The sequence below is a fragment of the Neodiprion virginianus genome, chromosome 6 (genome assembly GCF_021901495.1).
Source record: "Neodiprion virginianus isolate iyNeoVirg1 chromosome 6, iyNeoVirg1.1, whole genome shotgun sequence".
In the NCBI taxonomy this organism is placed as follows: domain Eukaryota; kingdom Metazoa; phylum Arthropoda; class Insecta; order Hymenoptera; family Diprionidae; genus Neodiprion; species Neodiprion virginianus.
The window spans coordinates 6,575,521-6,602,028 of record NC_060882.1 but is presented as its reverse complement, the minus strand read 5'-3'; the positions used below and the strand labels follow the sequence as shown (position 1 = coordinate 6,602,028).

General features: G+C 40.6%; 2 protein-coding genes across 5 annotated transcripts; one reads left to right on the top strand and one right to left on the bottom strand.

Moving 5' to 3' along the window:
• Positions 1 to 1,578: 1,578 nt before the first annotated feature.
• LOC124307027 (uncharacterized) lies at positions 1,579 to 24,002 on the bottom strand. Of its 4 annotated transcripts, XM_046768312.1 has the most exons (10): positions 23,570 to 23,999; positions 10,626 to 10,718; positions 9,178 to 9,351; positions 7,867 to 8,102; positions 7,004 to 7,171; positions 5,250 to 5,625; positions 4,756 to 4,915; positions 4,368 to 4,536; positions 3,996 to 4,292; positions 1,579 to 3,627 (listed from the first exon to the last, which is right to left on the bottom strand). In XM_046768312.1, the coding sequence occupies exons 2-10, from the start codon at positions 10,675 to 10,677 to the stop codon at positions 2,461 to 2,463; spliced, it is 2,799 nt and encodes a 932-aa protein (XP_046624268.1). In that variant the 5' UTR covers positions 10,678 to 10,718; positions 23,570 to 23,999; the 3' UTR covers positions 1,579 to 2,460. The 4 variants fall into 4 exon arrangements, with proteins under 4 accessions (XP_046624268.1, XP_046624267.1, XP_046624266.1 ...); XM_046768311.1 differs by having other exon boundaries at positions 3,996 to 4,467; positions 23,570 to 24,001; XM_046768310.1 differs by having other exon boundaries at positions 3,996 to 4,536; positions 23,570 to 23,998.
• A 1,570-nt stretch (positions 24,003 to 25,572) lies between these two features.
• On the top strand, positions 25,573 to 26,483 carry LOC124308246 (60S ribosomal protein L39). The gene is made up of 3 exons (XM_046770793.1): positions 25,573 to 25,632; positions 25,752 to 25,855; positions 26,355 to 26,483. Exons 1-3 carry the CDS (start codon positions 25,630 to 25,632, stop codon positions 26,401 to 26,403), a joined length of 156 nt encoding a protein of 51 aa, XP_046626749.1. The 5' UTR covers positions 25,573 to 25,629; the 3' UTR covers positions 26,404 to 26,483.
• The last annotated feature ends 25 nt before the right edge of the window (positions 26,484 to 26,508 follow it).

Below are 26,508 nucleotides of genomic sequence, written 5' to 3'. Positions count from 1 at the left end.
CGCAAAATTTGAACCAACTTTACCGAGACGTAGAACGCGCTTCGAGAAGTGAAAAAAAAATTTGCTCGGAATAGCTAGCCACCTTTAAGGCGAGCTGACTCGGTAATGGTGATACAATAGCTCCTTTGAGTATTGCCAGCAATTTAACCATGACCTTTTGGAGTGACACGCGCTTGTGCAAACTGTCCATTATACGTGATCCCTGCCCAGTTCAAAAACATACTCGATAACGCGTATACCATTCGATTAGACATCGGTGTCCGACGCCTCTGGGCTGAACGGAAATAAGAAATGTCCAAGGTATAAAAATTAATGAGCCTCGAAGCGATCGAGCAGCTGATTTGGGTCGCTCGTAAGATAGGAGGAGGGATCGCCGATCCGTTAATAGTTAAAAAAAATTATTCCACCGACCAGTAAGAATGAACGAAAAGAAAACGAAATAATCGTGACAACGTGATGAAATTAAATTGCAGCCAGAACATTGACTCGAAATATTATCAATCGAGGATTACAAAATTTATGAAACGCAGAAGAAATCATACATTGGTGAAAAATCTGTCCAACTGCGAACTAATTGATACCTGTACAGTTTGATGATTAACGACTTATGACTGAGCGCAATTTGTCAAACATTACGGCGATGGCGTTTAATATTATTTTTCAAATTTTTTTTTACTAAGCCTTGTGCTTGGGGGTCTAGCGAATTTAACGAATACTTGGCTAACAAGAGCATGTAAAGTCCGTATACCGATACTTGTGATAATGGCAGACCACATAATCGAAGCATTTACCAGCAGCAGTTGCGCAATTCGTAACAAGTATTCGATGTTGTATTATAAACTTTCGTAGTTCTGGGTGGGTATAATGAACGTTAGGAAGGCACGTAAAGTGCAAACGTAAAGTACTGCTACGTACCAATCAATCATTTCGATGGTAATCTATGAAGGAATTATACCTCATTATATCTGATCCGACCGTTGGGTACGAGTAACTTTTTTTTTTTTTTTACCTTAATTAATTTTCAGTAGTTCCGAGAAGTATTTCGCAACTTAACGCATTTACAGAAATTCCTTATCGCGTGAAATAACTACGACAGATATTATTCAATGTTTCATTCTTTATTTACAAAAATCATATACTTATCTGTAATTAAATGTACAATACATGACAATGAGAGTTTGGTTAATAATTTATATACAGTATAATAATTGAAGACTGGACTGATCGATAACTTGATCTACGACAAGATTTGCGCAAGTGCATACGAATTATATATATAATTGCTCAAAAAAATTCTGTGAAAAAAAAGATCAATAAATTAAATTGAGCCAAAGTATAATAATTCGAGAAACACATACTTGTGTAAGAATTTTCGTCACTATTTTGGTTATCAGTCAAGATCCTGATTTCACTGGCATCGTATAATATATATGTATATATATATATATATGTGTGTGTGTGTATAATTTAAGGTGATTACATGTGTACGTGGTAATAATACTAATAATAATAATAATAATAATTATTATTATTATAATAATGATAACAACGATTGGGTATCCTACGTTAAATGTATATCGTCGTCTGCATACATATTTCTATTTACAAGTCATACGTATACGTGTAGAAAAGTTACGAAACTACGGAGCGATGGTGGGAAACGATGGATGAAATAATTTTCTTTTTACTGGTTGATCGATGCCATTGCCTGATACACTTCGAGGTCTCGCCGAATAAACGAGAGCAAGAACTGAAGTGGCAAAGGTGAGTGCAGACCAGCGATGGAGTGAGGTGTAAAAAAGAAAAGAACGGAAATGAAAAAAGAAAAGTGAACAATAATTATGCCTGTACACCTACGTGTATAGTAATGATCAGGACGCCGGTACGCGGATGTAAATACCATAAGGCTGTGGCTCGCATGGTCCTGTCAAAAAATGACAATAGAATTTATTCAAATCAAATAATGACACGGCCGTCTCCGTTTCCGCCTTTCGAGGCTACTCCGCATAGGTTCCCTCGCCTCTAATAACACTGCTAATGAAACATTCACGTTCGCGGGATCGCATGCATGCGTGCACGGCGGATGAGAATAATCGCCTTCGGTCCAGGCCGCTCCCTCGCCTCGATAAATCGAGGTCAGATAAACGACGGTTGTTAAGATCGAAGATCTTATTCAAGACTGTAAAGTATAGCAATCGCAACGATTCGATCGACACTGCGGATGTCGATCGGTAATTTAAGAAACGGCGTTAGGCAAACTCCTCACCACGCTGGATGCACGTCTCTCAGCACCGGAAGAATCCCTGATCACTAATTATAACTTTCGGGTCCGAATGTAGTTATACGTGTATGTACACGTATGATTATATATATATATATCTCGCGGCAATGATCCTACAGAAAAAAAACACACATTCGATCTAAACTGTACGCACGATACGTGAAGCAACGTCTAATCGTCTAACCGACGAACGGATAACCCGGATATCCAACCGCGGGTGGGAAATAACCCGGAAAAGCTGGTACCGTCGGCTGGATAGGGACTGTCGATGTCACGTAGGTCGTGACCGCGGTGGGGACGACCCTCGTTGAGAACAAGGTCGTGAAGGCTGTCTTCGCGCCGAAGGTAAGTCTGAGCACCCTGGAGTCGGAGACGGTCGCCAGGGTCTGAGTCACTATCGGAGCCGTGGTCACGGTGAACTGGGGCTGCTGTTGCTGGGGCTGCTGGAAGAGCTGCTGGGGCACCTGGGGTACCTGGGGTACCTGGGGCACCTGGGGCAGGAGCGGGGCGATGGTCGACGTGCCGTACTCGTAGGTGGTCTTGGGTACGGTACCGACGGGCCTCGAGAGGGTCGAGAATATGGTGTTGCCCTTGCTGACGAGCGGGATAACGTGGGACTCGTAGAGGGTCTCGACGACGACGACTGGCCGCGAGGTTGTTATCACCTGGGGCTGAGGCTGGCCGAAGTACTTGAGCAGAGCGAGCTGCTGGGCTTGTTCCGGACTGAGTTGAGGCTCCATCGGGGATGGGTGAGCCTCCTGACCAGCCTTGGTCTTCCCGGCTGAATCCCCGTGGCGGAAGGGGTTCAAGTCAGAGTCAGAGTCGGACGGGGGTGCGACGCGTTTTAATATATCATCGTCGTCCCTGTCGTCGTCGCCGAAGTCGAGCTCCAGGTGAAGCTCGCTTCCAGCCTCGTCAAGCCGGGAGTTGAACTCGTTGAGAGTTTTGCTCGGTATGAACTGGTACAGCTCCATCGGCGGCAGCGTCTTCGTGGCCGTTACCACCCTGGCGATGTGGTAGGTCTGGACCAGAGTCAGCTTCGTCGTGTTACCATCCGCCACCACCGGCAGAAGGTGGGTCTTGAGGAGCGTTTGAGTCGTCGAGAAGGTCTCGGTTATCGTCTCCAACGGTGGCGTCGCCTGACCTGGGTCGAGGGATATCGCCGGAAGTGTCGCCACGGACGAGTCCAGGGGAAGAGTCGTTTCGTACGCCGCGCCAGTGTTGGCTAGAATGTTCTCCGTTAGTGGCTCCGACGGGTTTACCGACGGCGATGCTTCCGCCGTTGCGAAACTCTTCTTCACCGTCGAAGTCACCGTCACGTACCGAGTGTTCCTCTGCGTTCCAACCTTCGCGTCGTTCGAGGGAATGAAAAAATCGTTATTCGTGTACATTTTGCAATTTGATATTTTTTAACCGCGGGTGAATTTGCATTCGAGGATCGTTCGAAGACACGGGTGAAAAGCGATGCGTTCAAATAAGTTTATGAATTTTTATTATTTTTTATTATTATTATCGAAATTTCAATGTAACGCTAAAGGTCTTGGGCTACTTTTGAACGTCATCATACAACGCTGACTTTTAGCACACTTTCTACTTTATTCGATGAAAGTTTGTGAAAGAGGACGCGCCTTACGGGCGAATATTCGGAAAATATATCACCAAGAAATAGGAAATATTTTGGGTAACGAGGTTTTCAAAGTTTGAAACTGCTCACCTGGAATGTATACGGCGATTTGATGGTGGCTATTTCGAAGTAAACGTCGTTGAAATCGGCCGGCGTCGATATCTCGACATTGATAGTTTCAAGCGGAAGGATTTGCGGTTCCTGAACGGCGTCTCCGTCATCCTCGGATTCTCTGGCCTCAGGCTGCTCGTCCTCGACAGTTGTTTCTTGTTCCTGTATCTTTTTCTGGCTGATCTGGATCTGTCTGTTATCTTTATCGTCAACGACGACTTCTTGGACCTGGACACTGGCTTCCGGCGTCAAGGGCTTCTCGATGTCATCTTCAACCTGCTTGCGGATCGCAATTCGTGGTTTAGGGGTCGTCTTGTATGACCACCTGCCTGGTGCCCTCGGGAACTTTACCTTTGGTGAATTGTTCGATGACGAAGACGACGATGATGAGGATGACGACTCGATTCTCGCTCTATTCTGCTTCGCTGGAGGACTGGGCTGATTACTTGGCCTGAAACCGTTTCTACGTCGAGTTACTGGTGCTTCGCTAGTCGTCGTCGTCGTGATTTGACTTCTGTTCCTGAAAGTATCCCGAAGCAGACCAGACTCGAAGTGAGACTAGGGTCGTCGACCGTTCTCTGTTCCGTGTTCGTGTACGTGTACGTGTTTGTTTGTTTGCGTATTGGTTTCCATATCGTGCGCGATTCAGTTTGCAACGTTACAATTATTGTTATCAAATGCAAAGTGTAACCTCGTGTCATGTCTCCTGGGTCCGTGTAATCACGTGTCGATCGATTACCTGTAACCGGGTCTTCCGGCCGCTTGTCGATTTTTCCCGGACGATCTCTGCGTGGAAATTTGTTCACCGCTCTCGGAATCCTCGGGAAGCTTGTTGTTACGGAACTTGGGACGGTGTTGATTGTTGCTCGAATGACGCCGAGAAGTCCTTATGTTAGTACCTGTTCGGTGCACAGAGAATAGAATTACAGGTTTTATCCGGCCCGGCATCAAACCGTAATGCCCAACCGCACTTGTTACCCGGTTTTCTCCGTATTACAATCAAACGTCCTCGTACTCGTTGAAGATATATTTATTTTTTTTTCTTCCCACGAAACGAGTCACGCTATCCGTACAAGATCGACGCAATACAATTGCAACACAGGTATACACTCCTCAAAATCTTACGCAAGGTTTCCGGACTCAACTAAATCCCGGAATATTTGCGAAAATAGTGAAAAACGGATTCTTTATTTTCATCACGTTCGCATCAATCAGCGAAGGATGGATATTCACCTGACTGAGCGTTGACGATGCTTTCGGGCGAAAGTCCCGGCGAGTCGTCCTGAAGTGTCGGGGTCGGCTCGAGTTGAGGTCTCGGCTTGCCGTGCTGAGGTCCGATGGTTTTCAAAATCCTGTGGGAATTGGTGGGCCTGATTTTACCCTCCGGCTGCTGGACGCCACCCAACACGCGCGATGAACTCTGTAGTACCTGGGCGTACTTTCCATTGATGTAAGTACCTATGACGTTGGTCTCGTGGACGGTGGTCAAACCATCCTTGACAATGGTGCCTCCCAGTTTCGTTACCAAACCGGTTGGGTTGTCCTTGGATCGTCTAGCCGTGGGCCTTGGTTTCGCCTGATGTTTCGAAGATGGTCTCAAGTTTATAAGCTGAAACGTAACAGACCTACCTCAATCGGGGTTCTTGGAAGCATTTGATAATCGTCGGTTTAAGGACCGCGAATAAACGCGCGCGCTTCGCCGGTAGTCAAAAGTAAACGATTCGAGTGCCTGACACTAAGTTTTGCAACAATCGGGAAGCGATTTGTACGCACAGTGCGAGTCGATACTATCGTACCTCGAAATGCAAACTCTTTTGCACACCCAACATTTTCAGATTTTTCGACGTGACCCGTGTTAATTATATATTCCATTACACCGGGGTGTTGAATATTTCATAGTTTCTAACATAGCGGCGCCGGTTTTCAGTATATGTAGGTACAGAATGTGTGACACGCAACTTTCCCTTTTTCGCATCAATTAAATCCGTTTGTGAAAGTAATTCATATTCTGTATATAACACACTATACGTTATACCTTATCGCACCCTCGAGACGTTTATTACACAGTTGACTCGCGCGTGCTGTAAATTTCATTCAAAACAAAAAAAAAAAAGAGTCGAGATTGTTTGAAGTTATTGTACAGTAAAGAGAAACAGTGTGTCGAATATTAAAATGGAGGTGATAAAAATTGTTGAACCATCCGCGATGTCTTTGATTTTAACGGATGGAGGATTTGTATCGTTAGGCGTAATTATTTAAGATATAAATCATTCCCACAACGATCATCCGAAACTGGCGATACGGTAAAATAACAACGAAGCTACTTCATTAGCGCCTCGTACTCCTGACTCGCATTACATCGTGTGCGTTCGTAATTATTACAAGCATAGAGCGTGTCGCGAAGGACTTTTAACAAGCTTGCGTGTCAAATTGCCAAACTTAAATAACGCACGCCCCGCGTCCTTGGAGCGAGTAGCGATCGTAAAAGGAAGCATATAGTATTTGAAAGAAACGTGGTCGCGAAGAAGAGAGAAAACACAAGTGTACGTGCAAACGTGAAATAAAATAAATGAGACGAGACATTAATATGGTTGCGAATTTCTTTGTACCAATCCAGCGATAGCGAGATAAGCCCGTTGCTTTTGACTTCAAAATTCAATGGGTTTCATTTTGCGAGCTGCCCTGACTTACATAAAATATAAATATATCTGCATGTATACGTGTATACACAATATTATAATAATGCAACGAGCGACGTTCCCTTCTCTCGATTCGTATGCTTTCATTCGTGCCTCACTTCTGTACATGTGTGCATGCATATACGTATGTAATCATTGTACTCGTATTGGCTGGTTATTGCACAACCTTGAGTAGAGCGAGATTCGTTTGTACTCTGCGGATTAATTAACCGGTGTGTAGGTACCTGTATAAATTATATTACACTAATGTTCGTGCGGGGAAAAACGGGGATACGATTCTGCACAAACCTTGTAAGTTTCGTCGACGCTCTGGGTCGGTTGTTTTGACAGGAAGTCGTACTCAGGCTCGGCTAAATTGTTCTTGACAACGTTTGGCACCTCGTTGACCGGCCGGACTTCCACAACGCTCGAAACTACGGGGCTGTTCGTAACAACGTCCACCCGAGTCTTCACACTCTGTAATTTCCGCAAGCACGTGTTCTCCTCGTTACGTAATTCCTTATTTTTAAGTACCATAATGCCTGGATCCAACAAACTTGTACAAACGATAAATCGTTTACGTCCTTGGGTGATAAAGATAAAAAATATGCGTAACCTCATAAAGGTGCAGCCTGAAGGAGTCACGCGTCACGATTTTTCTACCGCGGAAATTTTTCTTTTCAACGATTACCGCGGTTCAATTTCCGCCGTGCAAACGCGAAAATTCATTAGCAACGCTTTGTGGAATCTCTAATTTTTCATAAAAATCACAACGGATTGCGGTTTACTCGCAAAAATACTTCGGATAAAAATTCTGCTGTTGCGCAATCGACGGAAAAATATTTCGGGAACAATCGCGGATCAGTCGTCGGGTTTTGTGACGAAAAGAAATATCCCGATTCGTGCCTTCTTGTTGTTGAAACGCGTACTAATTTTAAAAGAACAATTAGCCTCGGTTAACCGCTTGATCCGCTGATTATATACAAAGGCACGCGGCTGATTCGTTGTCGAGGATGGCATGACGGAACGACGAGTAAAAATTTTCGAGTAACGCGGTTGGTTTTTACCGCAATCGAAATGAATCGCGTCTATAGCTTTAAAGTCTGCTGAGCGTAGTAAAGAGAAAAGAAATGCGTCATACATGTTTAAAATACCATAATTTATATATTCACCTCACGTTTCGCCGGCACCAGGTTGTCTTCGGAATTCTTCACGACCTTCTGTTTGATAACCGAGTTTACGACGATCTTGGTTTCCTTAACCTCTTGTTTTTTCGTCTCTTCACGCGATTCGCTCTTGTGAGTTTTGCTGGGCTGGATGTCGGGTACTTTTTTCGAACTTTCCGCCGGCTTTGTTTGAATCGGTTGCGCTTGCGACTTGACGACAGTTTTCTCTGGCTTGTTTCCCTCTGAAAGAAGGCGCGCGTTAGCGCATTTCTCATTTTCAAACCACACGTGATTGTACTGATCGGTATGAAACAAGTTTTTCACCCCGCAGCGCGAATGGGTGGAAAAAAAACCTGCCGGCTCACAATCCGCAATACCGTTTCTATAAGGCTCTGTACTTTTCTATATTTAATTGTAAAAAGTACTTATTACGACAGCAACCCGAGCCGGCAAACTCGCGGTATTTATTACGAGAATCTTATGCGATCAGTTAAACTCACGACTCGTACTTCTTTCTACTTATATATGTATAAAGAATTATCGAAGACAGAGGTTCATGTAAATTGGAAGAATTGCGGATCTGATATTCTTTGCAAATTTACATTCGCGTTTTATTCCTCCGCGTCGGTCAGCCCGAAAACAACCGCTACATCGTATAACGGAGAATTGGTATTGCTGCGTTACTTTTAAACTTCTGATCGTGTGTCCAACAAACAAGTTGTGCGGAGAATATGAATGAAGCAAGCAGGATATAATAGAGGCAAAAACTACCGCCTACGTGTATCTGTTTCATACTGTTTAGCCGTCGTCGCTTCCTTCGTCGATTTCCCGTTCTATTGCGTAATCTATTTCCTAATTCATTACAGAATTGAAATAGTAATTTTATTTTCACCGCAATGCACGCGATGCTTAATGTTTTTCCAAGATATTATCTTACGACGTTTAATATCCCGCGCAGCGGCAATGCAGCGAACAAAGCAACCGAGATGAAACGAAAAAAAGTAATGAAAAAAAGGGAGATGAACATTCTCAACGAGTGACTCGACAGCCGCGAGTTATATATATGCTTGGAAAACAAACTCGCGAAACGTTTCGCTCGAACACCTCGAGAGCATCTCGATGCAGGTATTTACGAAGAAAGGATTTTTGAGTCCTTGAAATTGAACGTATGTGCAAAAATCGAGAGGCAGACGAGCCAGCAGAGTTTCAATTCTACGAGATAAATTATACGTCTGCAACAAAGATCGTAGAGTTATCCCATTCGGGGAAGTTTTTATTGCTGTACTTAAAACGAGAAAATGCGTTATTTTTACTCACCAGGAGGAGCACTGTTGGGACTGAAAACCATCACTGTGTTTCCAATGGTCGTCGTGAAGTCGAGAAATCCGTAAACAGTCTGCGTGAGCAATTCATTTTTTGGTGATGCTGCTGGTACTTGCGTCGCAGCCACTGGCGAATTTCCGGTGTAAATTTGAGCCAAGGTTTGAGCAACTGGAAAACGAGAAGACAACGAGGTGAAGTCGATGAATCGGTAATGCGGATAAACGAGGAAAGTCGATATTCTTCACTTTCTTTCTCGGCACAAGGTATTATCCACAATCATCGTCATCATCATTTTCACTTAATACCTGCTCCTGGGATCAAGTTAATCTTCTCACGATTGGATTCATACTCTGTATAACGTAGCTCTACCTACATATACCTATATATATATATACACGCATATGCTTCGTACTCTTGGTACAATAATTATTGTTAAATGGCTTGTCTTTCCCACAGCTACAAGCGACTTTCCAACATATAGGTATATCCATTATACATATTATGGTGTTGCTGCAAGGCAAGGACGCTGCATTATATTGCAAAGAGAAAAACTAGGCAGTTATAACAAACAATATAATTATGCGAAAAACTAATATCGTCTATCCGTTGACATGCAGGTATAGAGTCAGTGCTGATTATTTCTTTTTTTTTTTTTTTCTTTTTTCAAAATCCGCTGCAACCCTATTGGTAATATCCTCCCGCGGCAAGATTTTATAATTAAAACGGAAATTAAACATATCGGATTATAAATTATCGAGTTGATTGAAATTGGAGCACGTTACGTATCGAACCGATACGCACATAATTTAGTAACACCTTGACAGTAATCGAATGAAACGTTCGCCAGGCTGGCCTTGCGATAGACAATTATTATTGAGGGTATCTCTATCCAGCATGTGGGGAAAGTGTCAGGATTTGGCAACATCAAGTGCAGGCTCTATATAATCAGGAAAAATGACCAAAGCGTTTTAAGATCACGTTCGCAATTTAGCACTGGTCTTATTTTTTTGATTCTTCGATTCGGAACGCGGGTCGTCACCGCAACAGCGACGGAGAGAAACCGTTAAAATAAACGTGATCTTGAATACGCTGAGATACAAAAATGAAAAAAAAAAACGAATATAATAAATTAGTATGTTTCTTTTAACGTATGGAATTAGCATAGCCAATACTGCAGTTACTGTTGCTTCCGATGGTCAAGGTTCGCAATAAGAGGCTTCGGCAATGTCAATTTTACGGCTTTACCTATCGCAACAGCCTGAAGCGTTTTTTCAGAATTTATCACGAAGACTGAAATAATCCCACGCCACGATACGCGGTATACGCACGAGACCAATTCCCGCCTGGCAATAAATAGTTAATAAAAATTGATGTGTTCGGATGTGTGCGTTACGTGTAATATATACACATACATTTATTTATATACCCATATATTTACTCACCGCAAACGAGGAATGCGATCAAGACAGCGTATCTCGAAGCCATGGCGCTCATCAATCGGATGTCATCGCACTCAAATGCCCGAATTTAGCCAACTGAAAGCAACAAGTATATTGGTAGAAATATTTATTATATCAGCCGTGCCGCATGAAACGTTGCGTCCGTTGATTCGGGAATAAAAATAAAATTTTCAAGCCTTCGTATCACGAACAGGTACACATATATATACAGAAACTTTCTCTACAACGAACTTCGACATGAATTATAGAATTCACTGACGAATTCCGGACTCGCAAATTATTTCCGCGTCAAGTAGCTCCGACTTTTTTGATGGGACTTTTCATTCTTTCGGTATTTTTTTGCCGTTTCTTTTTATAAAATTTTTATGCGCGGCTTTAACCCTTCGATAATGCGTCAAGGTCCAAGATGTAAATCGGTACGGATTTAAAAGAATGATACGGAAGATAATCGCAGTGTTAACGTAATTAACGTGCGGTTGTATCGAAACTTGAAAAAAAAAAAAAACAAACAAGAGGAAATTTACACGTTTACAGTAATCGTTGACATATCCAAAATCCACTCACATACGCGAAGATAAAATATGAAAGTAATCTAGCGCGTGAATTCTTACCGCATCTATCAAGGAGGTGGAGTAATATAAATCAGTGTACAATCTTTATCTTCGTTCATTCGAATATTATAACCATCAAGCCTTTCTCCGCGTTGCAGCGGTTAAATGCGTACCTACATAATGCCCGGTTGTGTCTAGTATATTATATATTTCGTAAGACGGCAAATAAAGAATTCTATTCACCGCAGTTATAGGCGTGATTTAGCCAGGTCAATTCAATTTCAATTATAAACATCTTGCTACAAGAGTTCGCGTTACCTTAAGTTTAATTTCTTAGTCGCGGTTCAGCATTACGATATGCATACATGCATACAGCGGCATACGTAATAATTTGAACGAAAATGAAGACGAGGAAAAGACGTATGAAAGTGAAATGCTGGAAAATAAATATAAAACGTAAGGTGTCCCGCGGTGTGTTTTCAAGGTGGCCGTAGAAAAGAAAATAATTGATAAAAATTTTTAAAAAATTAGTGTGTGAATATATTTTCTGACCATCCACCTGATACCGCGATTTTTATGTTTAAAATATACGTAAGTATTTCGCTTTTCTATTTTCGGATCAAACAGTTGTTGACGTAAATTACGTAAGGCACGCTATCGATATGTCTATACGTACCTAGAAACAGGACAATCGTAAGAAGCGAGAGGTGTAATGCTCCGAAAAACCGAGGCAAGGCACGAGCGAGGAATGAGTAATTTTTTATCGTCTTTTAGGGTACATACGTTCGAAGTCTGTTGACTGTAAGCTATGCACAAGAATTAAGTCATAGAAGCGCTTCTTTGAAGAACCGACTTCCAGCCGCCTTTCGATGGCTGAAAACGTGTACCAATACCTATAATAAGTATGTAAGTTACATGCGGTACAGAGAGAACGAACGAATAGGAATTCTAAAGCTCCGCGAACGTGAAGTGAATGCCTTTGAGCGTGTGTATGATGTACGAAACCGATTGCAAAATCCACGCATATACCCTCGATCTATACATACTTGTACTTGTAAATATGCCTTGCATGTGCGTAATGTTATACATACACAATTAACGTTAGACGTATCGCCTGATAGAAAATGTGTAATTTTCACCCCAATTTCGATTTCGATCAATTTTAGGCACCGTGCGTCTCGGTTTTCTGTGTCACGGACAGAATAGGGCTTGAATATTACATTATACCTGTACCTGCAACTGCCGAGTATGAATATCGCTAAATATAGTCAAGACGCGTCGGAAGATGAAAGAAAATGAAAAATTAACCGGCCTCAAGGATGGCGATGCTTGATTTATTATTCATTACCTACACGGCTGAGTGAGGCTGATGATGCACAAGTTGAATCAGACAATTAGGCAGCCAGTCTGGTGAATGAAGAAAAATAAATACGGAATTTTTGGCTCATATCGTAGAGCCAATATCATAGTCTTGAGACGCAACGTCGGTTTCAACTGTATCATTCAACGCAATTTTCGTCCGACCGCAACTACTAACCAGACGTATAATTAACTAGTATACAATACCTGATTAAACACGGGTTATAAAGAAATAGATATGAAAAAAGTTTGAAACCGAGTGAATTTTCTCTGCGGTTAAACCGCGCGGTGACAATTACATTTTTACAGTGACACACATAATACGTATATAGGTATAAGTAAAAGTGTCAACGAAATTTAATGTCGCGCGCGCGACGTTGAATGACAAAAACCTATTTAAACTTATTCGGTCCAATAAGCAACTGGTTTGGCAATTCGTTGTTCGAAAGGTATAAATGTGAAGAAAGAGAATACAATGCAAACGAGAATTCTAATTCTACAGTTTTTCCCCAACTGCTGCCACTTCTCCCTTTTCCTTTTATCTCATGAATAATTACACCGCGGGCCGGATTCGAGGGAACCTTTTCGACTCGATAGCCGTTCGGAATTCATCGATGAGCTTCAAGGACGAATTTCACGGGCCGTGACCCCGAAGATCCCAGAATGCCGCCCCGAAGAATGTCACTCGGCGAGGAGGCACGACGATTTACGTGGTAAGTATATATTGCATTGAAAAAAATTTGACAAGAAGCACGCCTCTTAACGTTCCGAGGTGAGACCGCAAGCTCAGACCTCGATAAAAGCTGCACGAAGCTGCACAACACCGGATAAATAATTTATTACGAAATCGTATCGATCGAGACACATGGCTGCTGCTTGCTGCATAAGCCTCTGATCGACGAATCTCATAAGATATTCAACGAGAGATTTTTCGAGGCAAATCGATGGCCTGTATTGTAGCTGCTCATTTGTATTGTGTCAGCCCACGTTGATTTTTTTTTTTTTTTTAATCTTTTTTAAATCTTTTTTTTTTCATCGCATTGTCATTTGGGAATTACACACCTATATAGTCGAGTCAATCGTGTAATTCTAGCATGCCGTTTACAAAGGGAAGGCATAAGAAATTTGTTTTTAATCGCACATGCGAGGAAGGAATAACACATGTGCCAATGAAAAATGATTCGCGATTCCATATCGTTTCCGGGTGATTGTTTTTTTACGCGTGCAGAAAAAAAAAATTCATCTCCTCTGATGACTCGATTTTTGCACATTATCATACGTGTACGGGCGAAGAAAAAAATATATAAATGAATAACACACGTGCGAATATTTCTATTGTATAAGTGGCTACAAATTCGTGGTTCTCTTGTATAAATTATCGGGGGCCTTGCATTTGCTTGTCGTCGACTCCACCTTACCCGCAGGCAAATCGGTAAATGGACATTGTGCAGTTGGTTTATTATGTATGTATATATACATATATATATATATATATATGCAGGCAATTATTATAGTTTATGCGTGCATTAAATTGAAGCGAGTTAAAGAAGGACGTTGCGTGATCACGAAGGATTATTTAATTGCTCGATGTAATCCGTGCGGCATAAAATATATTTCCGAAAAAACCTGTAGGGGATCTAATTTGTGCGATAAATTAGAGCCGAGCCAACTGGAAAACAGCCTTTGAACTTTAGCTTTTTTAATCCCGAGTGGAAGATCCGCATGGGCGTTGGCATAATCCTGCAATAAATAAAATAAATCAGAGGAAGTAGATAATTTACGAGAGATTCCCACCGTGTTTTGGATTATTATGTAAAATTTGGAGGTCGCCGAGCAAAATTCTGCGACAATTTAACGACCGAAATAATCGACCCGTATGAAAAGATTTATCAATTAGAATTGAAAGATATGAGGAAAAAAAATAAAAAATCAATTAATTGGAATCTGTGACAATGTTGGATAAATTTTAAGAAGATATAATTCCGTATAGAATTTCCTGCGAGTAAAACAGAGATGTAAAAATGAAATTAAATGAAAAAATCGTAAAACTTTTGTTCGCGTATAATTTACGTTAGCCTGTGCGTTTGCATATATAAATATCGACGATCTTACGCTGCAGGTTTATTATACGCAACGATTTTAAATTTATTAATACAAACAATATTACAAGGAGGCCACCGTGAGATCATCGGGTGACTTAACGTTTTATCTCCCTCAAGAATTCATAAAAGATTATGTGTGCGCGTGTGTGAGTATGTGTATTTGTACACAGGCATACCTAATGTTCGTACGTTTCAACCGTTTAGTATTGAAAAAATATCCGCGCCGATCGATCCTAAGGCAAGACAATGGTCGATGAGGGGGAAAAATAACAACGCAAAGTACCAAATCCTTGGGAATTAAATAAATTACGCTTATAGGTATATAATATACACGGTACTTATACGTACGCACGGTAGTCATGAGCGAGGCGAGTATTCAATTAGCAAATTGCGTAAGCCCAGTTAGGCGTAAGATGTTACATAAAGAAAAAAGGATGGAATAAGAATAAAAGAAGAATCGCTATTATTGCAGTATTTTAATTGCAAGCTATCCCACGGTGCTATGTTTCGTTTAATAGATGCAGCTGTAACGTAGCCGGAGTGCAGTGAAATCGTGCTCGATTATGTTAAGATCGGATGTTTATCGGGACCATGGCTGCGAAGGCGTTTCCTAACAGTTTCAAATCGAGATCCGTTTCATCTGGTGGCGATTTTATCACCGTGGTTCACCTGTGAAATATTCGTCTTTAAGGTGTAAATTCATACGAAAATTCGCTACGGTATATAAACTACCGCGAGATATAAATATGCCAGGAACAGCTTAGCTTAGGTAGGTTTTCTAATCTTTTACGCGTATGTTTTTATACCACAAACTATATACGCCTTCCTAAAACCATCTTCAAGGATCGGCTCTAAACGAGTCAGCAATAGGCATGCGGTCATTCTTACTCCCGAATATGATCGTGTGTTACTTGGTATTAATATACTAATATTTGTTGAAAAGTTTTATGAGGCTCGAAAATTCTCGAGGCTACACTATAAGGTCTGTAGATATTTATACACTTCAAGAACTATTAACCGTACAATTTTATACACGTGGTTAAGAACCTGCATCATCCTCGCGACTATCAGAGTCACGGATAGTAACAGAATACCTATGTTATAAGAAACATACAATGTACATTACTTTCGATAACCTCGTGTAAATAATAAATTTATACGTAATTGGTGATAATTTGTATAATAAATCGATGCCATTATGGGAATAGATTTTTGTGAACGTCAATTTTTTTCATCATCATTTTCTATTTTATTTTTTTTTTTTTTTTTTACGGTATTCTCAGGTACATACTTTTTACTACAAATACCTAACTAATTTATACTTTAATGCGTCGATATGTTTCTCGTCTGCGCCAAACGCTTTAAAAGTTCAGTTTTCGTTGTATTTTTTCTTTGATACGAGGCAAACAGGTGTTTCTCTCAAATTCCTGAATTGCCGCCAGATGTCGCCAACTCGTTCTGAACGCTCTCGCAAGCAAGGGACTACGGAATTATACTTAGGCCCTCATGATCCCTCAGAAAATTCATTCGGTGATTGAACATACCAGGTGTCACTCTTTAAATTACATTATACTCGATAGGATCGCCAGTTCACCTGCTAAACACAAACTTTCGACACTTGAGCGGTGACTAGTTTGATTATAAAATAAACTTTTTCTTACAGCTGGACGTTCGTTACTAAATTAACATTGTTTTCTGACTGAACGTGTGTGGTTTAATGAATAAAGTAATTTTCGGGAGAGATTTTTAAACAAAGTTCAAATTAGCGCAAGTTTTTTTTCCCCCTCCAACTGTCTAACCTACGATAACTGCTTGTGTGCGTGTGTATCAATATATTCCTCGAAAGATCCGTCTTGGATCTCCGAGGCAAACAATGATCGGACGAAATTCAATCAAAGAACTGCTGCAGACGTACGTTTTAACACGGTTGTAATACGTGAGTTCAAAGCACGCGCGGTTTACCTTTCACCGTTGTGTTTTCTCACGGTATTGCAACAGATGGTTGTAATCTGTTTTCTAATAATATATTGCGAGTTGTGCTCGGATAGGTGCGATGTGAGCAGCTCCAGTTTTCCCTTAACCATGCAGCTGTCACAGAGAGCAAAGAAGTAACTGCATCGCAGTGATATAAATAATCCGCAGAGTATATCGGTGATCGGACGCAAAAGTACAGTTTGTGTGAGAACAATGCACAAGGCAATTGGGTACATAAATTTTTAGGCACAAAGTGTAAATGACTATTTTTATTCATAGGATATTTAACATCTCTTCAGATCGCTCTAGCACGCAACCTGAGAATTCCCGTATCTCGGAATTAAAGTTTAAAATAGGTATACACGCGTTATGCGGATCATAATGCGTTTAATGACTAAATAAAAACCCTGCTAGATAAATTTTTTTGAAGAAGGAATTACACGTTTCTGTCTGCACTTACTTTTCGAAGGACAAAAATATTGATGTCACCGTTTAATGAATATCCTAGTTCTCCCTGATTTTTACTATCAACATCACTGCGGTAGAAACACTTTATAGGCAAAATATCTGATATTCCTCGGCTATTGCCTGCAGCCGGATGATTTCTCCTCATATTCAGCACGGCGTAATCGAATTACACTGCACCCACTCCATCGAATGCTAGATTAAAAATCGTAGTCATCTCTATCGAATTGAATTGTTCCAACCCGTTGGTCGTCGGTAAGAAAAATCTTCAACGGAAAAAAACGAAGAAACTAATCAGGTCATTGAATTTGAATATGGAACGACGAGCATCGCGCGGTTTTCTCGTCTCCGCGGCCGCAAAGAGTCTCGGTGTACTTACTGAGCTGTAAAGTTACTGCACAGCGATCCAGTAAACAAGACACAGAGTGAAAAAGATGAACCTGATCTTTTTGCCTCGAGGTTGAGGATCACAATGTTATGCATTGTACAATAAATTAACGAAAATTGCGACGTACCCTGTATAATAAAATGTTTTGCACCTATCACATTTCGTCCGTAGCTATAATATGACGATAAAGAGAGAATAAAAAAAAATTACTGCCATTTTTTTGGAGCGCTCTTTGCAACCCAACGCCGTTTCATGCTCGGCCCACCGACAATTACTGTGCTACGTAGGATAATGACAGCGGTAAGCTTGTATATTGTACATGCCTATGCTACAACGGACAGCTAGGGTGTCAAGGCTCCGGTAATCGTTGTCCGTATGCATGTATATCTAGGTGTTTGTATGCAGTGTGCCTCCGCGGGGAAGAAATTGTTCGGCGCTTTGTCTCGGGCACGACGGGAGTGGTGGATTTATTTTCTATATTGGATGGTATTCGACGTACAGCCATGGCCTCATCTTTATTTATAATAATAACAACAGCGTCAAAGACAACGGGAATAATGGCAATAGTAATGCCCTTCGCGTCACCGTAAGACATTTCGATTTTTTTCAACCGTGGGACAGACGATCGAGCTCTTTGATTCCCGCGCGATCTTCGGTTTGTAGAACTTTTATCACAATGTATCATTATTTATCGAAGAATAGGCCTTTTACCGCGGACGTGGGATGTAGGTGAAGAAAATTGCATTGACATCTGGCGTGCAGGAATGAATCAAACCATTAGTGTAACGTATTATTTAGTTTATCCTGTTAGGACGATGAGTTTCACTTTTTACCCGCGTTCCATATTTGAAAAAAAAAAAATAAAGAAATTTCGAAGTTAACCGTCAGCGATTCCGAATTCAAATTTCCTAATTACACCGTTTGGGATGGTTGATCCAAGCCGAGAATATTAATTGACGCTGTTGAATGAAGGCGTATACTCACCATGTGTGTACATTCAATGTGAAAGATTTTGAAACTGTAAATTGATTGTATATGCGTTACAGTTTGGTTTGCGGTACAGTAGTTGTCCTCGGCTCGCAGCGGAGCCGTTGAACTAGATTGAAAATCACGCGGGAGATCGTGCGCGCGCCGTCTTATGCCGTTGTGAAATATTTCATGCATGTCAGTATGCTCATAGGTGTAAGTATGCGCGTGGGGGAACCCCCTGAAACCGCGCCGAGGGTTGCGAGCAACGATCATAGGGTGCGTTCCGAAAAGTCACTGGCAGTGCTAAAAGTCCCTATATGACAGAGAAAGAGCTAATCACAAACCCGACAGTTTGTGAGTAAAAGAGATAAAAGATTGTTGACAGTACTGGAAGCTAATTTCGGAACGCAGCCACCTGTAGTTACTTATTTACGGAGCGATGCAGGATCGCCGTATTTTTAAATCTATAATGCGAAAACTTTTTTAATCCGTATCCTCCGCGGAGGCTGGTGCAACTGCTGCGTTACGAGAGCCAACTTGCGGATATCCTAGATCAATCACCATTGCGACCGGTTTGTTGAATAACGAGCAAGGTGCTTAATCGGTTTTGCCCGGATTTGAACAAAAATTTGAATTCCAGAATCCATTTGCGCGAGCTGTTTGAATTCTCTGTTGGTTTTCAGCTTCTGAGTGAGACAAAGAAAGTCAAGGTGCTTTTGAGTAGAGAATTAATTCACATTTTAATGTCCAGCCTCTTTAATACTGCACTAAATCGCTGGAGAACCTGTTCTCAATGACCCTGTCAAGCTGGGCGTATGCATGCTCGAGGTTCACAATGACACACGATGCATATAGGTACGTATGTACAATATACTTGATCCTCGGAATTTGCTGCAGGCTCATTAATATGCATGCTTACGCTCTCGAGCACCCCTGGATATTCAATCGCACATGTACATTGTTATGCATGCGTCCCATTCTCACGTCCGAGATTCCACCCACACAGAAATATTTCTAATATATTTCACGTGGAATTTATTTACGAATTATTAACGAAAAAAGACGAATCGACTGAGCTCGTAATAATAGAAAACAATATACACAAATTTATAAAATTATCATGTACTCAATATTGCTTTTTAAATGGTCATTAAAAATGAGAAATTTCAATCATTTTATAAAAGTTTGGTGAAGAGGAAAACTCCATCGGCCACATTATGCTCACTGGTGAGAATATATGGACTCAGGAAACGAGAAATCGCGCGTTTCGCATGTCCTCGATATTCTATACGCTATTGGAGACGTTGAAGATTTCTACTTCGCAAAGATCGTTCTAACCGCCAACCGCTTAGAGTGAAGGATAACGTTCTCAATGCTCTGTTGAATTCCCATAAACGCGTGTAATGGATCGTCCGTAGATTTCGTGCCTATAAGACGAAACGAGTTCAAACAAATTCAATTCAGAAAAACAACTCCATGCTGCGATTCTTGTTTTCAACGACATGCGAAATCAATCTCCAATATTTATGGTGGTGACTTTGACCCAACAGCAATATGACTCTTAGTCGGAATGAGGAACAAATTCCTATAAGCACGGGCGTTGATTTTTAATTAAAAACTAACTCGTTTTTCTAAACGAGCCAAAGTCCCCGCGGTTCGCAGTTCAAACTCAACGATGATATTGAAAAACATTACAATAATATCGTATTGGTCTTTGTTTTCAATTCAATCGTTCGAACGCCGCAACTTGAAGAAATTCAAATATCATTCGTCTCAGCTGTGAAAAAAACGGTAAATAAAACCGCGTGGGATAAGACGAACGGTTCTCTTCGTCTAAATCGCATGCGGCACTCGCAGTAACTATAAACTGGAATAATTTATGTTATAAGATAAGAAAAATAGAACTGAAATCGCGTTCACGCTTGTAAACGTGATCCGGTCATCGGCCGAATAGTATACCGTACACCTATAATGCGGAGGCGTTATATTATTCTTAAGGATTATTGACCAATGTCCAAGATCACGGTCAGCCTTCGCTGCTGCAGACTGTTGACCACAAATATCCGCTGTCATTAACCCTAGCTGCGGATGACTCCGGGCACTTTCCTCCTCTGCAGTGTGCATCTCTTTCTCTTTTTAGTAGGTCCCCCAATCTCTCCGCTCCGCAGCTGAAAAGAGGAGACATCAATGCCCCCTCTCTCTTGATCGCTGCCGCAGCAGAGTTCTCTCATTAAAAGTGAAATCTCCGAGTCTCGCTTGTGTGTATTTATTATATATAAGTATAGCGCGTGTGTAGCTTAAACCGTATACATATATAAATAAATTTTCGGTGGATTTGCCGGCTTACATTCATTTATTATACGCATACGCATTTTTTCTTCGATCATCGCCCGAGTTTTTTTTTTTTTTTTTTTAATTCCAGACATTTGAGAAAAGACTTTTTTAACACGTATTTATAATATGCAATTGCGTTTCGTGTCAGATTTATTCCCCGTATAATTCGCATATGTGTACACACGGTAGGTGTAATTGGATTAGAAAACAGGAAAGTTCGATATACGTATTACTGCAGCGAGTGTATATAATACATAACTGTTATCGATAATGTTACCTAACTATAAACGGCAAAGGCGGTAACGCAAAGCGCCTCAATGCTCCGATGGGAATCAACGAGCCTGAAAAAATTCGCAATTAAATTTATGCCATATTCGCAAAGCTCGCGGCGTTTAGTTTTTCTCAAATTTATAAAGATCTACAGGGGCGGTTTCATCGACAAACGATGTTTCACTGACGTCGAGTTGAAAAAGGCGATTTTAAATAAACGTTGTAAAATTGGTGATCTTGAGCAACTGCATTGCGGAATAAATACACCTCGAGTATCTATTCTAGCTGCAGGGCTTGGTAGGTCAAATCAGGGAAAAAGGAACATTCCGTTCACCTGCAGCTTGTAGGCAGCTAGTTTCACGCGCACCTGTTAAACAAACCGACTTAACTGCAGTCACGTTGCGTTCTTGGCTGCAATCCCGCGGGCAAGCTATAACTGCATACGTATATGTGTATAAATGTCCTCGTCACGTGCAGGCATTAATCGGAACTCACGTGAGCGAGGCAATAATTCTTACGTATATATAATATAATTCTGCAGTACGTAGGCGGGGGTAATCGGACGTTGTGCAGTTATCGCGATTTTAACAGAAACGCGCCTGCATGCCGCCGATACAAATATGCGTTATGGGCGGAGACGCGATCCTTGAACCGAGGAAAAATCGAAATGCCATACCGGAATTACTTATCGGCGCGAGTCTGCGAGGTGGTGAAAGCGTCAATTTACTCTCTGCAGGTATCTCGAGGCATTCCCTCTCTAGTGCACTGGATCATGCCAGCTTATGCCTGCCTTCCTTGTACATTATCTGATAATCGCGAGTAAGAGTAACGGGCGAAAATCTAGTACGTTCGACTTTTCCTGCAGAATTCTTTCGATAAATAATGGAATGATAATCTGAGAAGAAAACCTTGAACGCGGTTTAGATCATTTTTAGCGACATGTGGGTGGATCGATAAAAAAGAATAAAATTATTTTAAAATACCGAACAAGTAGATGGATTACCGTCGTTAATTTGGACTGAATATAAATAGGCGGACAAGAGGTATAAACGAACGGTACGGCTGTTGGACGTATTTGAATATTGACTAAACGATCGTCCATCATGATTACTAAATTATGTGTTCTTTGATTGAAGATTGAAGAATACTTTTTATATACGTATTATATTCGCATTGTTCAAGTGCCTGCCGGTTGATATGAAGGTTGTACCCTTATTGTATGCTCACGTCATTGTTTGACTATTCGAGTTTCGAATCGACGCAGTAGGCGCGTTTGTGTTAGAAAAAAAAAATATCTCTTTAATTTCAGATTTTTTGTAGAAAGTCTACGTGACGTGAAAACGGAAATGTAAATTCACACTTTTCGTAAAGATTTACGTCCTTGTAAATACCGAGACACGGTACGAGTATTCAACTAGTCATAAAAACCGTTTGACAAAATTCTGAGAGCACGTGTAAATAAGGTGAAATTTTATGTTCCTTTTAATTAAAACTTCAGGGTTAATATCTCGAGAATAATTATCCCATCGTATGACGATGACAAAAATAATAATTAAACTCTTGGCCCAGCTGTAACAATGACATTACCATTTACTCACATGATAAATATTACTTTCACTCTCGTGGCTTACCGCATGTTAAGGGTCTGTGGGTTTAATGGTAAGCTGGCTTTGTTACTCGTATTATTTTTACACTCGTTACTGGGAGGCGGATATCCATTCTGTAAAATTGCTTGGCAAAAAATTGAACGAATACTAAGGATATTCGAAAATCTCTGTAATAAAACCGGTAAAAAATAAATTGAACGCAAATTTATTGCTGTAATTATATTCTTTGTAATTTTATCTTTTTTCGTTCCAGTTCTAATCGGTGGTACTTAACATGTTCGAGCATTATTTATGGTCACGCCAGCAAATATAACTATCAGACGAAAGTTCCGTCTTCCTCTTTTTGTTTCTTAGCGTTTACTGAAATCCTAAGCGATTCTACAGTTTTCCGCGATTATATTTATGACCGTTCCGTTCGGAAAAGAAAGCTTGTGATAACTGAAATTATCACGAGCTGTATATAATGTACAGAATCCGTCACGACTGGTTCGTTTATACAGCTCTTTCTCCTGTAACTGTGGATGTAATAATATAGCTTCAGCAGCCGAGCACGCAATTGGTATTAAATTATAAGACTCTTCCACTTTCATCTGTCGCTCTATCACTGAAACAATCTATTGCCTATGAGAGACGATACGTTTTCTTCGCGAGGTGAAATATATCTAACATCTAACCCACTCGACGTGTGTCATTAAACACTTTCTCAAAAGTTATGTAAAGCTTCTCCAACGCGGTAACAATATCAAACGTCCGAATTTCAAGTTTTGTAATCCGTTTAGTCGGAGTTTTTACAAATTTTTTCCATTGTAATTCCTCTACTATAACCGATGAAAAAAATCGTTAATGCTCAGCTGGAAGTTATAGTGGAAGTAAATTTAAATGTATGATATTGTATATGATTTCTTACTTTTCTTCAGCTGATCCAAAGTGAGATGGACTCCTTCGGGAATCGCCGACACCGTTGCAATCTCGTCACCGCGATTTAACGAAAAAACTTGTAAGATAAACGACCGGAAACAAACAGTGTCTAGGTCGATAAAAAAAAAACGACCGGAACCCGCACGTTAACCAGGAGGTGGAAGGCAATCGTTCTGGAGAAGACTGCGTGCAGATAGTCTGTAATTCTGTTTATGGAAGTGAAGAGTTCTCGGTATGGTACTCTTACTAAGGCCAGGAGACTGAAGCAAACGAAGCGGCGCTCAGTCGCTCTCCTCGTCTTGATACCTTTGCAAATCGGTGATCACTGCGCTGAACATTCGTTGCAACTTGCCTTCGAGTGACTGGTCCCAGTCTTGTACCCTCTCTGACTAAAACTTCTTTACATTCTACGCCAACCTCGGTCAGGCTTTCACTTCACGCGCGACGAAACAGTCCCATACTCTAATGGTCCAGCGGCGGAACATGACTTAGAAAAAGACTAACGATGAGCCATTCCTTTGATACTGGAATATCCACTCTTGAATACAGCCGTTAATCCCGAACGGTCAAAGAGTTTTAACCCCTGGCAAGCAAACATCCAAACCGTAGCAATGAGCCTCTCGTGGCAATGAGCGTAAAAAATATCCAGTGGAAATTAACTTCATTTAACTCGGCTTCTAATAAAGCTAGTAAGGAATTTTTTTTTCTAATTAAAGTTCAAACAATTGTGCATAAAATTGTTGTATTATGAAAGTAACTAAGTTGAACCAAAGAAATGAGAATAAACGTTGAAGGGCTTCAATCCTTACGCAGCTCCAAGAGTACAAGCTTTTTGAGAGGGAAATTTTACCCTCATTGGCTGTCAGGGTTAAGATAAACTCACAATCAGTGCAGAGTCATTGATTTCTGCAATATCCGAAATATATCATTATCATCTCTTTGAATAATTATCCTGGAAATTACATTCAGTTTTGTCAAAATGTTTGCTTGACTTCTACTGAAATTTTAAATTCGCATTCACCGTTATTTTTTCTTCCAATTTCGGTATTTCTCACCTTTTTTCATATCTTTGAAAAGTCCGAATTTACTTACATTCTGACGAAAGTTATGCAGTTATTCATATGGAATAATTTTGTGCTACGTCACCAATCATACGAATACTGTTTTTGATTATTTATATTTTGTTTACTGAGGATGGTTTATTAAGCAAAATCGAATTAGTTCTATATGCAAAATAACTCGACAAAACATTCAATAACTGCATATTGCGCAATCTTTTATCGAATATTAGATTCCGAATTGGAAACAATAGTGATGTCAAAGGTCAATCACCTGCAGATGAAACCCCTAATTTAAGTTAACCCGCAACGCTGCACACTTCCGCTAAACAAAATAAAAAATGCATCACATGTCGGTGGCAAATAATCAGTTGCATCGTCATACTCAACGTATTTTACAAAAGATCAGGCAAAATAACTGGAATACATACTTATCGGGACTCAGGAAGCGAGATTTTTTGTTCTATTCTCGAAAATTTCTTACTTTCTAAAGTGACAATGAGAAACAATGCAATAAGTTCCGTCAATAGCCGTCCGCGGCTGCACTAGTCGGATAGTACAATCCAGCATTTCACGATATAACTATCGAATTGACTTTGTTTCACGGGATGAAATTTTGGTTTGCTAAAAAAGAATTGCTCAGCGCTGTTTCTAGGTTTGAATATATGGCACCTTGGTTTCGATGCTAAGTTTTCAAACATGCTTAGTTTCGTGTTGGTAAGGTTGAAATGAACGGAGAAATGGTAAATCGAGCAACTAATTATTTTTTAATCGAACGAGTCCTAAAAAATAATACATCTTCAGATTTTATTTGATTAATTAATGATTTTTCTTACATCGCGAAAATTATCGTAGTTGGTGTAAATTACAAAATGACAATACATTTGACTAGCGTAGGTAACGAAAGAACGGCGCTGCGAGCTGTGAACCTGCTTGCGTCCATTTTGCTCAATGCTCTTCCGTTTTGCGTTTTGTTGGAGGTACTGACAACATGGTAGGTTATTTTCTCCGTGAAGAAAATCGTAATGATACCGTGACATCCCGCGTTTTAATATGTCAAGTGTATTCTAGTTGTATTGCCAAGTGTTTAACAGAGTGTTTTTTATGTTTCAGTCGGCACACAAAACCTTTATCGTCAAGCGAAAGCTTGCTAAAAAATTGAAGCAGAACCGGCCCATTCCGCAATGGGTCAGAATGCGAACAGGCAACACAATTCGGTGAGTCAATTTTCATCTTAGCAGTTAAGCTTAATGCCCACGTATTTCCTCAAAGTTATACGTATCTAATTATATTCCAAATTGACTCCTAATCTGATGTTAAACATTGGGGCAACTTGAGTTGACAGTTTTCTCGTTCAACGTTTTGTGGTTAGAATACAACTTCAATTTCCGCCATACATGTGTGCGCATGTCAATTCTAATATATTTCAAATATGATTTTATTTGTCTATCCGTTAATGGATATACGTGTCACCAATGTGACCGTTTGAAATACTGTTCCGCAAATTCTCCCTTTTATGATCATGTGATACATGTTATCATTGAGTGCAAACAATGCGTTTGTAATTGTAATTTTCGTTAGCTAATGCAACACTCACAGTTTCTTAAGTTGTTGTAACTTGTATTCGACGATCTTTACCCAAATGTTTGGATAAAGTAGTTACTAGGAACTCAACACACACATAATTGTGACTTGTAAACATGTTTCTGATTACAGATACAATGCAAAGAGGCGTCATTGGAGGAGAACAAAGTTGAAGCTGTAAACTGGAGCATCAATCTTGGCCATCGATTTCTATGGATCAACATGATTGTGTCACTTTAAATAAACAAAACTCTAAATCCAGTTCTTTGTCAATCTGATTATCTGC

Bases quoted from the DNA above. Each gene is read 5' to 3' on its own strand.
- LOC124308246 (XM_046770793.1), top strand. The intron at 25,856-26,354 runs GTGAGTCAATTT...TTCTGATTACAG, and splicing joins CGAACAGGCAACACAATTCG to ATACAATGCAAAGAGGCGTC.
- LOC124307027 (XM_046768310.1), bottom strand. From the start codon at position 10,677: ATGAGCGCCATGGCTTCGAGATACGCTGTCTTGATCGCATTCCTCGTT. The intron at 9,352-10,625 runs GTGAGTAAATAT...CTCGTTTTCCAG, and splicing joins GATCGCATTCCTCGTTTGCG to TTGCTCAAACCTTGGCTCAA. The intron at 4,537-4,755 runs GTAATCGATCGA...GGATACTTTCAG, and splicing joins GCCGGAAGACCCGGTTACAG to GAACAGAAGTCAAATCACGA.